General features: G+C 31.4%; 3 protein-coding genes and 1 non-coding gene across 4 annotated transcripts; 1 reads left to right on the top strand and 3 right to left on the bottom strand.

The window, feature by feature from the left end:
* Positions 1-138: 138 nt before the first annotated feature.
* Positions 139-2,074, bottom strand: LOC105797932 (cytochrome P450 93A2). The gene is made up of 2 exons (XM_012627801.2): positions 993-2,074; positions 139-866 (listed from the first exon to the last, which is right to left on the bottom strand). The coding sequence occupies exons 1-2, from the start codon at positions 1,941-1,943 to the stop codon at positions 255-257; spliced, it is 1,563 nt and encodes a 520-aa protein (XP_012483255.2). The 5' UTR covers positions 1,944-2,074; the 3' UTR covers positions 139-254.
* Positions 2,075-5,534: 3,460 nt separating this feature from the next.
* TRNAL-UAA (transfer RNA leucine (anticodon UAA)) lies at positions 5,535-5,617 on the top strand. Its single transcript has one exon. It is a non-coding gene; the product is annotated as a tRNA-Leu (tRNA).
* A 1,219-nt stretch (positions 5,618-6,836) lies between these two features.
* LOC105799529 (ras-related protein RABA4d) lies at positions 6,837-10,779 on the bottom strand. The gene is made up of 2 exons (XM_012630146.2): positions 10,152-10,779; positions 6,837-7,501 (listed from the first exon to the last, which is right to left on the bottom strand). Exons 1-2 carry the CDS (start codon positions 10,376-10,378, stop codon positions 7,060-7,062), a joined length of 669 nt encoding a protein of 222 aa, XP_012485600.1. The 5' UTR covers positions 10,379-10,779; the 3' UTR covers positions 6,837-7,059.
* A 1,468-nt stretch (positions 10,780-12,247) lies between these two features.
* LOC105799526 (transcription factor bHLH130) lies at positions 12,248-14,580 on the bottom strand. Its single transcript, XM_052621093.1, has 6 exons — positions 13,713-14,580; positions 13,171-13,421; positions 12,889-13,059; positions 12,723-12,788; positions 12,575-12,643; positions 12,248-12,474 (listed from the first exon to the last, which is right to left on the bottom strand). Exons 1-6 carry the CDS (start codon positions 14,110-14,112, stop codon positions 12,430-12,432), a joined length of 1,002 nt encoding a protein of 333 aa, XP_052477053.1. The 5' UTR covers positions 14,113-14,580; the 3' UTR covers positions 12,248-12,429.
* Positions 14,581-18,478: the final 3,898 nt, after the last annotated feature.

Genomic DNA, 18,478 nt, shown 5'->3' with positions numbered 1-18,478 from the left:
TTCATTGCATGTTGAGCTTAATGGATCTTGATTTCAAGTCTTGCAAGTTGAAAAATTAGACTCTGCAAACCAACTCGACTTCAAAATAGTCAGGGCTCAATATTGCTACGGGAAACTAGACTCCAAAAAGAAAAGAAATTAACTTGAACAATTATTTCATAACCCAGAAATTTGCAAACCCAAAAGCCATACATACTACTCCGGGAGAGTTTTATTGAGAGTGCTTGGAACATTTATACGACACAGGTTATTTTTCATTCCTGAAATGGATCAAAGCGTAAAATAGGATAACATTCCATGGGAAGTGCCATTGCACCTGAAAATCCTGACCCAACAGTAATATCAACCTTTGCCCCATCTTTAGTTTTCCAATCAAAGCATTGAACCAAGCTCCCAATTGTCCCATGCATAACTAGGTAAGCATGTAAGGAACCAGCGCATACTCTTCGACCACTCCCGAATGGAAGGAACCAAAAATCCTGATCCCTGTTTCCTCCCGAATTCTCCAAAAACCTCTCTGGCAAATACGTATCAGGGTCACTCCAGGCTTCAGGGTGTCGCATAATAGCATAGGCATTGATGAGGACTCTATCCTTCACCTGAAGGTCGAAGCCATTGATGTTGCAGTCTTTGATGCATTCCCTATGGAAAATAGGCACCGGAGAATGCAGCCTCAAGGTTTCCTTGGCGATTGCTTGCAGGTAAGGGAGGTTTGGCACGTCTGATTCTTTGACTACCCTCTTGTTGTTGACTACTGAATCGATCTCTTCCCTTAGCCTCTTAAATACTTGTGGATGGTTCATCAGCTCTGCCATGCCCCATTGTATGGCTGCCGATGATGTATCAATGCTTGCAGTAAACAGTTCCTGTCACATATTTGTTGTTAAGTTAGTCAATGCAACTTTTGATTATGTATGCTACATGTAGTCCAGCATAAACTTTAGCTTCATTTTACAATTTGTACATTAAAAAGTAAAATGAACAGAACTCACAAAAATGAAATACTTGATTTGTTCTCTTGTTATCTTCAATCCAGCATTCTTGTCTCTATAAATTCCCAACAGAATATCCATCAGATCTTCATTTCCAGATCCATCATCCACCCCATAATTTTCTTCATAATCCTTTATAATCTGTTCCACTAATTTGTCATACCTTTCAAGTCCCTCTCTAAGCTTTTTCCCATTTCCAAAAAGGTCGAATTTCTTCAATAAACCATGCACTTCATTCACTCCTAGCTTTGCCGCCAATCCCATTATCTCCGTCACCAATTTCCACATCTCATTGCCTTCACTATTATCTTTTGAAAACCTCTTGTTCATTGTCATCCTGAATATCAAGTTGTTGGTTAAGTTGGCTAACTCCGCACTTAAATCACACCACTTTCCTTCCCTGGATTTCTTAACCAATGATTTCAACAGCTTCACCATCTCCTCTTCCCGTATATGGTTGAACCGGTCGAGCTGTCGTCCTGTGAAGAGCCTTGTCATGCAAAGCTTTTTCATAAACCGCCAGTAGGAGCCATAAGGACCAGTGATGAAACCAGCATCTTTGTATATGTTGTACTGGGCTGGACCAAACTCGAACCTTGAAGCAAACTCAGCGTCATGGACTTTCAGTACCTCTTTGGCGACGACGGCATCTGAAACAACTATGAAGATGGATTGGGCTATATGAATGCGCATGAGGGGGCCATACCGCCGAGCTAGGGCTTGGAAAGACTTGGGCAAGGAGGAGCTTAGGAGGTAGAGATGGCCGATAATGGGGAGTGCCAGAGGGCCGGGTGGGTACCGGATGGACGATTTCGGTTTTGCCCACCTTTTTATGAGCAAATAAACGATGATAATTGAAAGGACGGAAACCAAAAAGGGGTTTCTACAGTGCAAGAACTTGCTGCTTGTCGCCATGGCAGCACTACTGTGGGTAATGTAAGAGAAAACCATATTTTCTTCTTATAAAAAAAAACATATACGATGATTCATGTCTGCTTATGCTATATTCATTAGCTACCATAAGCATATGGCTTGATTAAATGAGTAGTTTTGTGTGTGTAAAAATAATACATTCATCTCTATAATTATAATTTTGCATCCCATGCATTTATCGGATCATCGGTTTTTCATTAATCTTTTTATAAACTACTACCTAATAATTAATATAACCCAATGTCAAACGATTCTATGCATGTAGTCACATGGACTAAATTCATATAAAATTAAGCACGTGATTTACCACTGTAATGGTACTTTTTTTTGTTAATTAAAGCTCCTAATATGACTTTGCTTCGAGTCTAATTGCTTCGCTAGGACGACAGTAAGCCAACATTATTTAGAATGATTGGTTTACAGGTTTGTTCAAACTTCAAATTGCCAACACTTCTGGTAATTCATTTGTTGGATTTCCCAGGATCCGACTCTAGCGGCTAAAACCATTGGTCCTACTATGTTAACATTTTAAATTTTTTTATAGATTAAGCCATTATAACCAGTACCAGAAAAACACTACAAATTTTAAATTCAATAAAAGGATATATTAGTACTCGAAACATAAAGTCATGCATGTTACAAGTTGGCCAACCATGCAAGATGCAACAGCTCAAACACATGATGAACCGTAAAGTGACAAGCTGCGAAATGAACCGTGAAGTGACAAACTGCGAAATGAACTATGAAATGACACAGTCAAGTGGTGAACTACAAAATAGCACCGCGAAATAGCGAAGTGCGAGATGACTTCGCAGGTGGCGAGATGCAGCTAATGTCTTGATGCATGCAAACTCAGCTCGAATGCATGCTGCACTGGTTTGGTTTTTGTTTAGTTCCTTTATTATGTTACTTAGTTGAAAATGAACTTAGTTGTTAAGCCTTGTTGTGCTTGGGTAATGAATGACATGTCAAATAATGTTTTCAAGTTTCAAGATAGTTTAGTGGGATTGGTTGAGTATTTGGTGATGTATTTCACTTTAAATGTATTGTTTTCTTGTTGAATGCTAGAGCTAACAGATACATGCTCCTTTGCTGCACGTTTTTGCTTATTGTTGTCTGCTCGTCTTTGATAATATATATCACCAACGAGGCTATTCTTCCGTCTCCTTCCTTAATCTCAAAACTTCATTATTACTTTGAACCAGTTTGACTTGGTTTGTCAATGGTTGTATGTGGAAAAGAATTCCCAGCTCACCTGTGACTTACCAAGATGATACTGGTCTAACCCTTTTCCTTGTTTATCAATCAACAAAATTTGATCTCTCTTTCTTTAAGGAGCGTAAAAGCCTCCGCAAGTCATAAAGAAATTATCACAATAGTTTTTAGCTATCATTGCTTCTCTGAAATATATAGGTTTGTAAAATGTTGAAAATGTCTGTTAGTTGCTAGTCAAGTGGCAAATGGATCAACAATTAAAAGAATAAAAATAGAGATTGACACGAGAGTTGATTACTAGTTCAGAGACTTTATGTCTGTGGAGCTGTATCCTAAGAATAATCCATCATCAATCAATAGCACAATATATAATTTAAGTTTAATTTACTTGTCAATTTACAATGTCACTCCTAAACATCAACTAAGACGACTCTCCCCACTAAAACTTTCGTCTTAAAACTTAATTACAAACTGAACATAAAAACGGTTTATATTAATTGCACTAAGAATAAGTTTTTAACATTGAATGGATAAGTGATCTCTCTCAATCATACAAAATCAAGTAAACAAATCTTCTTTAAATAGTCACTATAAGCTTGCAATTCTTTAACTAGTGTGAACATGAAAACCCTAGAATTGTGCTTGAATAATGCTCAACTCTTCTGCTTGTTAAAGAGCTTAACGGGTCAACTATTTATCAATACAAGTCACTTCTTCATCTAGATACTCTATTATTAGTCTAGCCCAATCAACAACAGGTGTTCTGGTAGTTGCAAACCCAGGTTACAACTGGTTCAAAATCTCACACTTGGTTCTCATTAGCTTCAAAGTCCTCAACAACAAGATTCGAGTCAACAATTGCATGTTTCTCTCTGCTCCACTTGTGTGAATGCTTCAACTCAGGTTATGGTGGCTTAGTGACATCTCATTCCTGAACTAAGTCTTTCTTTCGTTGCAACAAGATTTAGTAAATGAGTGAGAGAAATAGTAGCATGTGCCATTTCTTTCTAGGTGATCTCTACGTGTTTGACAATCTCATCAAAAATTAATTTGACAAGATCAATTGGAATAAAAGATGTTACCGTGTAAAGAATAGTTTCCATCTTTTTGTTAACAACCATGCTTGATATGGTGATAGTCATTTCCTAGTTACAATGGATTGTAGTATAGCATAGGTTGGTTGAAGCTCTGAAGTTCTAGAATTAGCCCCTTTGGTGCCCGACACATCGATCCCTAGAGTCTTCACAGCTTCTCCTTCAACGTACTCCGTAGTTTCATTCCTTGAAGGCTAAGAGGAGTCTGTAGGCCACCTATAAGGCATCATCGCCACCACATCAGGGCCCCTAGACCACATCACGCACCTAGGTAATGTCGGTCTCTCTTCCTCCCTCGACACCAACTTTGTTTGCCATCTCTCACTCTTGAATACAAACGCTCTCCCCATTACGGTCCTAGAACTATTTTGATTATTTTTAAAAAAACTATTATATTGTTTTATATGTTTTTAATATTTTTTTAACATTTTTTAGTTATTTTCTGGCGTGACATATAATATAAAATAGTTAAAAAATTTTACATAAAATAAATAGTTAAAATATTTTAATTTACGCCAAACTTGACATGCATGATCTACATGAATGGAGTATGAAATATGATGGTTAAATTATTAAAATATTAAGCATATAAAAAGTTACAGAATAGTATAAAACCGTTTTAGTTTTACATCGAAATAAGTGAATTTCTCCCCTAATATAAAACAGTGCAAAATCAGTATCATTATACACGTAACATGTTACATCATTACAATAAACTGAATTAACAATCGTTAACAAACACATCGTTATGGTTGTGAGGACTTAACAGGTAATGCAAAGTTTTGTCTATCGAAAGAGTTACTTGATGTATTTTCTTAATTTGATAGCTTAATTGAGTGCAAAATGTTCATAAAGGCTTACCTATTTCTTTTGAAAAATTATATGACTTTTGAATCCTTAAACCTAAATTTTCTTTTTAAGGTGAAATGGTTGCAATTTTTCTATGCGCTAAAAAAATTGTTACTTGGACTTTTTTTAATTTTTTATTTTGCAAGAAATCTAGTTTTACATGAGTGAAAAATATTATGTAAAAAATATATTTATTAAAAACTTATGTAAGAACCGTAGTTTTAGTTGAAATACTAAAGTTAAATATTTGAAATTCATGATATCTTTGGTTTAAATCTTTAGTGTTTTATTAATTTTATATAAAATATAATAAAAAAGTAACTTCATAATAATATGATTTACTTTATAAAAATATTGTCATTTTTTAGCTGAGTTGGTGAACTCGTGACACCAACTCAAGACGGGTTGCTACTTAGAATTATATATCTTTATGCACGAAGGTTCCTCAACAGCAGGTTTGCCCGAGAGGTTAAGGGGGAAGACTTAAGATCTTCTGTGCATAAGCACGCGTGGGTTCGAACCCCACAGCCTGCATTATAAAGTTTTTTTAATTGTATATTAAAACAATGGCAATTTGGAAATCCGTGGATATTGGAGACAAAATATTCAGAATGATTAGCGGCTGTAAATGTGGAGATATCTACTATATCAAATTTTTAACTTTGAGTATAATTTACACAAATGTATGAAAAACATAATAAGCAATAATTATTTTAAATATATTTATTTTTTAGTAGAAAAAAGATAACATCTTATTCTCTTAAATTTTATATAATTTAAATTTTTCATAAGCCGAGCCAAGTCGAGCGGCATCTTGATTCCAAAAAAGATTTCAATCCCAAGCCTATTTCTGGTCCAACTTGCCTAAAAAACTCATTTTGCTATTTAAAAATTATTAATATATTAAATATTAATATTTATAATTAAATTTAAATTTAAAAATATTTTTATTATTTAAATTGAGCTTGAGTCATAAAAAAATATTATCCAAGCTCAAGCCAAGTAAGATATATTATACTCTCACGGAAAAATGTAAGTCCAAACCTTAGAGATGACATTGTTAGGAGGGGCAACCACAGATCCCCTGAAAGAATTAATTTTCATAAACCGTAAAACAAATATAGAAGATATTTTGATTGTACCCAAAAAAAAACCAACATTGTTTTAAAACATCAATTAATATTTTTATTTAAAATATATATATACATTAATTCTAAATATGAATTACTTTGTACTATATTATTATTTTAAAAATAAGTTGTCCACGAATATGATTTATGCTAAAATATTTTGCTTCTATATTTTAATTTAAAATTTAATTGTATATTTTAAATTGTGAAGAAGTAATCGAAGTGAATATATATATATATATATATATATATATATATATATATATATTTTTTAAATATTATATCAAAGGTGGTGGAATATTAAAGTACTGATTTTTAATGTGAAACTTTGATTGGAATGATAAGTTATTTTATTTAATTGCTTAATATTTTACTATTGATTGTTTTTCAAATTTTATTTTCAAATTAAATCAATTAGTAAATATTTTTTAATTTATAAAATATATTATTTAATAAATTTAGAAATAAACACAGAAAATCGCATATGATAACCAGTTTATATTAAATTGGATTTTTGTCTTTTTGAAGAAAACAAAGTTCATCTTTATTCTACATGTTTTTCACAAAATTTTGAAAGAATGATAGTACTCTTCCATTATAGATTTTAGGGTTTTCATACAGTATAATGAAAGGCAAAATAACATTTATATGCTCAACATTTTAGATGTTGGTGAATTAAGTGGGAATAAAACTACAATTTTCATTTAATTTTGTTAATTTGGAGTGGGAAGGGTAATATTCTTATTAAGAGTTTTTAATCAATTTTAAAAAATTGGGTGGGTGCAATTGCCCCCATAAGCGCGTAGGTAGATGAATTACAAAACTGAACCTAAAGTAACATTAGGATTATGCGCAGCAGCCACCTCTACTGTCTTTTTGCATCTCCTGATTGGGAACAATAATCCGGGTTCCCTTAAGAAGTGCTGCATTGCCATTAGGATCTAACTCCTCATTAGCAGTAAGTGTTTTCTTGCTGATTATTCGATATATCTCTGTTAGAACCGTAAAAAAAGCTGTTTCAACATTGGTAGATTCTAGTGCTGATGTCTCCATGAAGAACAGGTTCTCTCTTTGTGCAAACTCTTGTGCATCTTCTGTTGGTACCGCTCTCAGGCTTCCCAAGTCACACTTGTTTCCCACAAGCATGATCACTAGATTCTGATCAGCATGTCCCCTCAATTCCTCTAGCCACCTTGCCATGTTGTCAAACGATTGCCGCTTGGTCATATCATAAACCAACATCGCTCCTACTGCTCCTCGGTAGTATGCACTTGTCACAGCCCTGTACCTGATTTCATAAAGCAACAAGGGTACTTCAGCCGCACCTCATACATTATGAAGGAAAGCAAAAGCTTGACGAGACAGCCATTGCCATGTTTACTTTGGGGTCTTAATCACTGAGTTAAAATGATTAAGGACCAAATCTAAATCACTTAGTATGCCAAAGAAGATGGTTTGATTTTATATAGTTCCACATTGATGAATGGTTTGGTTTTATATAGTTTCACATCAAAGCAGCCTGCACGAAGACTGTCAAATATAAATATTAGCAATCTCTGCTTGTTGCCACAGCAGGATAACTAGTTTTTTTTTTTAAAGCAAAGTAATTGTCATCATCAATATTTAAGATGAACAACCATAACAAACTGATAAATCAAATTTCTTCCTTTCATTTATGTGAATGCACTAACAAGTAGCATTTCAAGATTAGATTGGATGCAATGTGTATGACCAATAACACCCATTTTGCCAATATGCATACTGCATAAAGTAATCTATATCAGGGCTTATCTTATAGATTCAATCTAATTCTGGCAGAACTTGTGGATCTCCCTAGACAACAAGTCCTCTTTATAATCATATACACAAATCCCTTGATATGCTTGAGCTGCTCTAGAAATCGCAAAAATAAACTAAATATGTCCGTGAATGCACCAGCTCATTCAGATAAACACATGCACATGCATGCAAATAGGTAATGGTATATGCATCCATGTAATGAAAAAATAAGCATACTTATACATGATAGGCTCATCCATGTGCTTGTGCAAAAACACATACAAAAAAAATAGCAGATAGCTACAATAGTGGTAAACAAGGGGAAAAAATGATTTTTCAGTAATTGAACTCGATAGGGAACAAAATATCTGGCAAAAATATTGAGCAGCTTCATCTAAAATTTCAACACTTCTCTATGGCTTTTCAGTCAGGAATCAGGATAAGAAAAAGTAATCTTGAGGCAATAGAAAAAAAAGGATGCATGCACATTTTAATTAAGACTTTCTAGATGCAAACAGAAAATTCATGTTTCCATCACAATTCAAGGATTATTTCAAGGTCCTTGAAGAATACCAAGCATATAGGTTTTTGTCGTATTGCAAGGCTGAAGTGTGTATAGATATAGATATATATATAACTAAAGATTTAAAGTAAATAAATTGTTGTGAAAATCTTATAAAATATATTTTATTTAAATTTAATTATAAAATAGATTTAAAATATTAAAAAATAAAATTTTAAATTAAAAGGTTTCAAAGGTCTTACAACCTAGATTGAGTTTTGAACAAGCTAAAGTTTTTGTCATTCAAGCATGGCTTGATCCATAAATAAATAGCTTAGCATGAACAGATTAAGTTTAAATATCACATATGACATTAATCTAGCAAACAATATATAAATTCCTTAAAATAAAATAAAATATCAATTTTAAGTATCGTAATTAGCATAGTTACATATGTAAATTTTTATGTTAAAAAGATATCCAGTCTAACTAAAATAATAAAAATCAATATAGAATTATTTCATATTACAAAAGAAAAAAAAGGTTGTATACAATAATAATAAAAAAGTAAAATCCAAGTCGATCCAAATTTAGACAACTATTTGGACCAAGCCATCAAATTAGTCATTATATATATGCATATACATATGCATATATTTCAAACTAGCAATATTTTTAACTTTGCTCTTCGTATCTATTTCCCCAGCCTAACAATAATCTTGGCTTTGCCCCTGCTTATATCTATATGTAATTGTGTTCTCTCACTATGAAGGGTTAGGGTAAAGAATACGAGAAACAGTAACCATTATGCAGAGGGTTCACCATTGAGTAAAATGATGCAGCAATAAGCTAAGAACCCAGGGCAGTGATATATGCACAACTGTTCTCTGTACTTGCTTGATGGACAACTCCAGCCCAAGAATAAACCATAACACAAACAATCCATCAAGTCTGAAAATCCTGAAGTTAACTTTGATGTTTTACTAGTTGGCATTGCAACATATAAGAGTAGGAAACAATACAACAGCAGCCACGATCATTACATTTCACTTCTCATTTAAAAAACTAGCATCTTAACCAGCAGAAAATTACTCTACATTAGAGGACTAAAATTTTCCAATGAATTCCATCTAAAAGCATTCCTAGAGAACACAAACAATAAAAAGACCTGGTAAGTGGTTGTTGGCCAGGTAGCTCAGCTTCTATGACATTGCGACTAACCATTTCAATCCAGCGTAATGATAGGATCAGAAATAGAATTTATAGGACTCAAGTTCCACATTAAACAACCTTAACTCCGGCACCACTCCTCCATATTATCATTACAGGATGTATAAAGGCATTGTCTTCCTATCTTATTCTTGGTCCATCCAATGAAACATTGATCCAGTTGCACCTTCTAATGTATATTAAGTTTCCTAATTACCTAGCTAGAAATAATGATAGTGCCCTAATTTCCTAGCTTGAAATAATGAGACTTGGTCTGCCTAATACAAATATTCCGAGGATAGAAAGAAGGATGTAACATAACTGTTCCTTGACACTTTCTACTCCAATTCTTTATTTCCATCAAATATAACAATTATGCAAATTCAATAAAACAAAATAAAATAAAAGTAAAATAACTAACTGAAAATTTCAGGGGAAAAAGTCGCACCTTTCTTGGCCAGCAGTATCCCAAATCTGCGATTTAACAGTCTTGTTATCAATTACAAGGGTTTTAGTCTGGAATTCAACACCAATTGTGGCTTTTGAATCCACACTGAATTCGTTCCTGGCGAAACGAGCAAGCAGCTGAGATTTCCCAACTGCTGAATCCCCAATCAAAACCACTTTGAATACATAATCAATCCTTTGATTATAATCGCCATATAAGTTTGACATCGTCACCACCCAATCAGATGCCCACTGAGATGAATCCGCCGCTCAAAATCCACGAATTTAACCCGATCATAAAATACAATGATAAATATTCAGATTATTCGTGTGGATCTGGCACAATATGCAAGAAATGAAGCTTCGCATGGCATAATTATAATCACAGTATGAAATGGGGAGAACGGCTAAAAGGGATGATGGTGAATGGGAGATTCGAACCCGCAAGTAGGGTTAGGGTTAGGGTTATAGGAAGCCAGTTAACGAAGAAGAAGATCAGAAAAGTTTGGATTCAGTGAAACAGTAAATTTTCTTTGATTTATTTATTTTTTGGGTTAATAGGTGAAGGAGAAAGACGATCACTTCCCCATCAACGGTTTTTAGTTTCTAACGTTCTACCTATGGCTATTCTTTTGTTTATGGCTTAAATATTTAAATACATAAATAAAACTCTTGATAAAATCATTTTAAAATCAATTCAAATCAAACAATGGTTAGTCCCTATACTCTAATCAAGTTTGAGAGGACTTAATTTAAATATATTAAAAAAGTTTTATTATATATTTAAATTAATACAATTTTAATGATCTTTTTATCAAAAAAGTTCATGGATATTTAAATGATTTTTGCAATTATTTTAAAACTAATACAAAATGTTGGAATATTTAAATTAAAAGAATATGAAATGGAATTTAAATATATTAAAAAGTTTTATTAAATCTTAATATTTTAAAAATAAAACTATCATTGTACGTTCAATTAATTTTAATTTAGAAAACTTTAGATTATATGAAATGAATATTTTTCTTAAAATGTGTGTATACATTTGTCCAATTTATTTCCCAATTATAAATGAATAATATTGTCCATAATACTTAAATTTTCGTAATATTTAATTATTTTAGTACTCCACAATTAACTTTATATTACATAATGTTATTAATGATAAAAAGATCTTTTTTATTTTTTATCAAAATGATATTATTACATCATTTTATTTTCGTATGATTTTATATCAAATTATATAAACTAATTTTGTCATTATATATGTGATGTGCAACAATAATTATGTGGGACTATAATTAAGTAGAGTTTGTAAAAATTAAGATTGAGTGGGTAATCCATATTTTAGAAATCAAGAATATACTTATTTCAGAAGGTTCCCTTATTCCAAAATTTTTGATACAATCATGAAGGTTGCCAAAAGCCATCTTTAGGAATAGCTAATTTGGGAGTGGATAAGGGTTGTTGAATCACCAAATATTTATTACTCAACAAAAGTCATAACTACGTGAGAAATTATAACCAAGAGTGCAACCCTCCTACCCCTCCTCTTTCCAAACTTTTCCTTCCAATAAAAATAATAAAATTATTGTTGTACAACTACAATTCTTTTTTTTTCATAAATTTCACAAAATTACGAACCAAAATCTAAACAGTTTTTTTTTCCAACCTCTAACACCGATTATCAAATCGACTTGGATCTAAGGTGCGTTATTGTAGTTGTTGATGGGTATTGGTCCATCATACCAATCGTTGGGTCGTCATTTGGAGCTCGCTAGTTATAAGAAAAAACATTAATAGTTCACTAACTTAAATGAAAACTTTCGAATAGCTCATGATTATTTTGTAACTTTTTGAAGTCGAGTGATCAAAACGTAAACTTACTAATAGTATAGTGATCAAAATGTAAACTTATTAATTATTTACTGAACTTGAGTATAATTTACTTAATAAAAAAATAAAATACATTCATGCTTGATACATACTTGAATCTATATAACATAGAGATGCAGTACCAAAAAAAAATGAACAAACTAAGAAGAGATTGTAGAGTGAGAAACGGTAATATGAGGAATGCAATGCATAAACCTGTCCTATACAATTTTCGCTTTATTCCAATATTGCTATGAAGTGGGAAGCTTTCTTAGCTTACACGATTAAGAATTCTGTGATGAAAACGCAACCAACTTTTTACATCACAAAAAGGGAAAATTTTAAACAAAAGAGAGAAATCTGAAAAACAAAGTAAAATCATAAAACTTGATTAGGGATCGGCTTCAGATATTTAAGCACTTGCAGTTTGCACGACGGTCGCTTAGCGTCTGAAAAAAAGATCATGTTATTGCAAGTGTAAGATGAAAAAAAAGCACAGAGCACCAGAAAGAAATGTTGAATTGGAAATTGAGGTTCTCTTTCAGTTACCTTGAACTGTTTTTGAAGATCGTTGATGTAGTCCACAGCCAAATCTAACATGTCTGCTGTGTTTGTTTGCTGCCAAAATGGAACCCCAAAACAATCAATTTCCAAATCTAGAACTGCTAAGGGGAAAAAAAAACAAACGAAACCATACCTTGTCCATGTTTGGGACAAGCTCTTGTAGCTTTCGCATTCGTTCACTAATTCGGGTTCTTCTCACCTGAAAGTAATTTACCCTTTATGATCCTCTCTAATGCAACTCAAAGTTACAATGATGTGTTCATGCATGTACACTAGTATGAGATGAAGGTATTCTTTACCCTTTCGGCAATGCTTCGAGGATGTGTAGCGCACCCACGCTTAGCTCTAATCTTACAAGGGACTGAATCTTGAAAGCTTAGAAACTTCTCCATGGCAGGCGTTTCATTCGACGTCTTCGGCAGACTCAAATGGTGAGACAATACATGAAGACGACTTCCACTATCACTGTTCTATTGATAAAGAAACACACATAAACGAAAATTGATTAAGACAGCTCTAATCTTCATTTATCAGAGGAATTTAGAAAAGCAATAGTCGAAGATATGCAACTTCGATCATACCTGGTTGGCGGAAAAGAAGTTGGGGTCGTTATCTTGTGTCGTTTTCGAGCCAGAAAAGTTCTCTGGGAAGTTTGCAGAATCGTTCCAAGAACCGTATTGGTATCCAGTTCCGAGTTTAGCATCATCGCCAATTTCGGAAATCTGTGACAAGATGCCCAAGGATGAAGGTAGTCTTGATGAGAAGCTAATCTGATTCTTCAATCTGTTTGAACTTGATGGACTTAGCTCTCCATTTGTATAGCTTCCCAAGCCTGCAATTTCACTGAAGCCATTTTCAGTATATTTTAATTTGCAATAAGTTTAATGATTATCAGCTTGAGAGATCTATAATCCAACACCATATCTATTCAGCACAACCAAAATGTCAACTTTAAACGGTATAGGTCGCTATCCAATGTTAAATGATAAGAGAAAAACAAATATCTTCTTTTTTTCCTTTTTTTTAAAGGAACTGTTCTGTAACAACTAATCAAAATGTTCCAAAGCATTCAAAACCTCAAGAAAAGAAGTTGGCAATCATAAATGGGGACAAAGAACAATACCGGTTTGGACAGATAAGTTGGTAAATAGCCCTGGGGGCGAGCTGCTTTGCCTCAATAGGCTGGACGTACCCGGTTTCCCACAACGTGGATCCATTCCCAATAAGAAATATGAGGTGTCCATAGCAGAGGAGGTTTGTCTGGGATAATGAGGGGGTAATCCGGGAAACGTCTGCCGGGAATTCGCGTGGTCAACAGTCGCCTCTGTCCCAGATTTATCCTGGCTTGGATTCATGAATCTGTATATCAATCTGTCGGAGTGGGGACCGCCTTTGCTAAGGCCGGTATCAAGGCTTTCGCTGAAAGGAGCGAGAAGAGAACTGGGAGCAGAAAGGAAACGCAACAACTCCGAATTGGGTTGGCTGTTTTGGTTTTGACAACTTGGAGGGGTACTTGAATCCATCGCCAACTTCCTCTAGTTTTGCCCCTGTTTTACTTGTGAGAAGTTTTAAGCTAGAGAGGCATTGTACGTAGCAGAAGTCAGTGTGGAAGGGGGAATTTAAGCATAAAAATTGCAGGAAGCAAAATTTGAGCTTGATTTGTAAGCAGAGTGGGATAAGATCTTGAAGAAGAAGCAAAGCCCAAGATAATAAGTTGACAAGGGAAGGAGAAAAAAGAAAATAGAAGAGCGTTCCAGGGAAAAAGTGGAACTTGAAAGTTATACAAAGAGATGGACTTTTTGGTTAAAGAAGGGATCTTGTGAGCAGAGAAAACGGGAAAGACGAAGAGGATGAGAGAGATATGGAGTATGAGGGCAAAAAAAGCAAGGAAGAGAGGGGGCGCTGAAAGTAGAAAAGTGAAACACTGAAACAAAGAAGAAGAAAGAAAGGCTGCGATATTTATCTGCTTTGCTTTGGTTTTGTTTTGAAATGAAAGCAGTCAATGTCAAAGGGCAAAAGTACAAGGAGAGGGAGAGCCCCCTTTCTATTTTCTAGATCAATAAATATTACTGCACTTGGTTAACATTTCATTTGCACTCGAAACATTTGTTTTATTTTTTAAATTTTAATCTTTTTTATTTTTTAAAATTTTAAAATACACGTCCAAGTTTTAAATTAGTTGACATCTTGAAATAATAAAAATTACTCACTTGGTTATAATTTATCTAAAAAATAATATTGTAATGAATATAAATTTAACAAAATAATTTTAATAGTATTAATAGTTGGACTTAAATTTTAAAATTGAAAAGTAGAATAAGTAAATTCCAAATTTATAAAAATTATAACTTATTTTAATCTAAGAAGTCAAAGTTATTCATCTTTTGATTTTTGGTTCATCCGATTCAATCACTTTAAAAATTAAAACAAATAATTAAGAGAAAACATTTGATTTAGACTTCACAATTGGCGGAGTAATAACAAGTATCTTATAGAGTATGATAAAATATATAAAAGAAATGAGTCACATAATAACTTTTTCAATCTACTTGTGAAATTAAAAAATACGCTATTGGTGTACCAAATAAATATGAACGAGAAGATGATAAAATTTCAAATTTTTTGTTAGAAAATTTGAAATTCCATCTTTTAAATTCTCAAATTTTGGTTTTCACCATCCGTTTTCAACCCAACCTAAGGTTTTTAAAATTGGGTAGGTGATTAAATGAGTTAGATTATTGATTCTTGGTCTAATTAATTTTATTTAATGAATTATTAAAAGTTATAAAAAAACATTTAAAAATATAAAAATCGGTTCAACATGTTCTTAGCCCAATGTGTAGGTCAATGATTCAATCCTTTATTTTGGACAAGTAGATTAGACGAATGTCATTCTGATTGGCTAATTTGATCCAATTTCTAAAAACAATAATTCAACCAACTAATCTAATCCACTTCTGTAACTATGCTGTAAATATATGCATGAATTTTCTGTCAAATATATTTTGTGTTTAATCCCTACCATAGGCATTACCCAAATTTATTCATCTTAGTCAAGATATATTCAAAATTTCAATCCAATTGTCCTTAAAAATATATTTGTGATTGACTTATAAATTCCTAAAAAGATTTTTAAATAAAACTAATGAAAATAAAAATATATGTTTATATTAAGAATAAAAAATTGTTAAGTATAGTTGTTAGTATAAGAAAATACTTTTGCAATAAAATAAAAAGTGAGAGTTGAATTGTTTTATACAAAACTAGAGGTTAAGATAGGGTAATCCAGTTTGAATAGGTGTTTAACAAAAGTTTTAATCATCATCATACAAATCTAATAATTTTTTAATTGAGATTTATATTATGCTTTATTTTTAAAAGGTAAAAATAAACTTTTTAAGTGAGTAGTTAATTTTTAAAATTAAATTTTAGAAAGATTAATTAAACGTTTAATTTTACTTTGTTTAAAAAGTGGATAATGATATCTTCCAAATCAGCAAATTTTAAACAACCAAATTAACATAATTATAAGTGTAATTCCCACCGTTTTGTCTAGGAAAATAAAACCGTCTAATGACGTTTTCATTAAATAATTTAGTGACGTATCATTTTCTCTTGTCGGCTAATTTATCGGCATATGCTGAAAAATATTAACAATTTATATATTTTTTAATTTATTGATTCACGTTATTTTAGAGAGAAAAGTGTTACAAAGTGCACTTTCAACTACATCAATTGAAAAAGCATTTTATAATATGGTTTTCGCTAAAATTGACACATTATTTTTATATATTTGAATTATTTATTTAATTTTATAATATTAAAATCACTATACCCCACAATATAGGTGGAAAAATAAATATTTCACATATAAATATTATATATAAAGAAAAATATATCTAAAGAATTAACTAATATTTTTAAAAAATAATTACATGTTTATTATTTGATTTAAATAAAAGATAGATGAATTAAAAATAATATAAACATTAATTAAAAGTAATAATCATCACTCAATTAAATGAAATTAATAAAGAAAGAGAAGAAGGGGAATGAATAGTGGAACAGAAACCACGGGGATAAGGCGGAAACCACACCAAAATTGAAACTTATTGGGTCCCTGCTCTCCAACCTATTTTGTTTTTTTCTTTACTTCACCTACTTCTCCATTTCTTTTTTGAACTTACTATAAATATAGTTTTTAATGTTCCTTCTTTTAGTTTTAATATTGAAGTTAGTTCAGTTTAAATTTAATTAACTGATCTAATTCTATTAATCGGTTGGTGATTGAATTTAATTCAATCAAGATCAATTAATGATTTCTTTTTAATTTCAGCTATCGATTAACTCGCTCAAATTAGATAATAAACCGAAATAAATAATGTATATTATATAAAATGGTTAACTTCTTGTTTGGTTGCTAATTTTTAATATTTATGCGGTGTTTCTAAAAGAATTTGTTGGTTTCACATCCATTTAAAGTTTTTGAAATATTAAAAAAAAAGAAAATGAATATTAGCAATGTATTTTTATATGTTTTATATTTATTTTAATTCAATTAACTGGCTGAATTAATTGAAATATTTTTGTTTTGTTAATGTATTTGAAAAAAAGTTTGGTTTGGTTAACGGTTAAAGATTTTTACATTTCAAATAATTTGATTAATGGTAATTCAATTCGACCGTTTAAATATCCTTAATGAAAAGGAATATAAATATTTAGAGTTGATTAAGTGTTTTATAAAGATATTAGCAAAGGATGGAGGAAGGAAAACTGCAATAGTTTGTATGGGTAAGTATTTTGATTATTACTGATCTGATTTGTGGGATAATTTTTAGATTCTGTTCCAGTGTTTAAGAGTTAGAATATGTTATGTTGGTAGCGAATATTTTTTATGGTTCAAATATGAAATCTGTTTTTATGAATAAAATTGTTACTATTTATATATTCGAATTTCTTAATTTAATTTGATATTGTACACTGGAATTATGTGGATTAAAATATGACTAAAAACTAGCCCAAACATTTTTGCACCTATGACATGTTGGAACACCGTGGACTGTTGCATATGTTTCCCTTGGAGCCGTCGGCTATACGCTTTGGGAACGATTTAATTAATTAACGAGGGATTTTAATTTTTGCAAATATCCCTCAAAAATACGATAAATTTTAAATTTATACATAAATTCTAATTTAATATGTAATTGTATATATGAATTTTAATTTTACGTAATTTTATACATGAAATTTGAATTTGACCAAATTATTGTAAATTATTAACACAATTCGCTTTAAAGTTTATATATTGCATACATAAATAATTATAATATAAAAATAAATTGATGTATTTATTTTTTAAATATGTATGATTAAATTAAAATTAAAATTTCTAAATATACATTTGAATAACAATTCATGTATAGTTTTAAAGTTTATCCGCGTCAAATTAGTAGAAAAACTGTCAAAATTTGGGCGAATTATAATTACAATAATCTAATAATAATAATTATAATTATAATTTAAAAGTTGAATTTTCAATTTTAAGATACGTAAGAAATCTGGATGTATATATTATGTTTAGTTGTTTTGAGGTAAAACCCATTCTCTTATTAGACTATAATTCTAATAAATAGAAAATTCAAACACTTTCTCATAGATTTATTATAAAATTTCTTAATTTTAAAAACATCGTACAATCATATAATTTCCCCCAACTACATCGTGGATGCATCCATGCCGTAGTTCCATCACTCCCATCTTTTGTTTTAAGATATTAATTACTTTTACTTTAGCTTTCAAATTTTTAAAATTTGATCATTTAATAGAGTATAATGAATATAAAAGATGCGATTAGTTAAAATTTTAAATGTTAAATACTGTTAATAAAAA

Source organism: Gossypium raimondii, chromosome 9 (genome assembly GCF_025698545.1).
Source record: "Gossypium raimondii isolate GPD5lz chromosome 9, ASM2569854v1, whole genome shotgun sequence".
Lineage (NCBI taxonomy): Eukaryota > Viridiplantae > Streptophyta > Magnoliopsida > Malvales > Malvaceae > Gossypium > Gossypium raimondii.
Note: the sequence above shows the minus strand (reverse complement) of the source record. Positions and strands in the feature narration are given on the sequence as shown.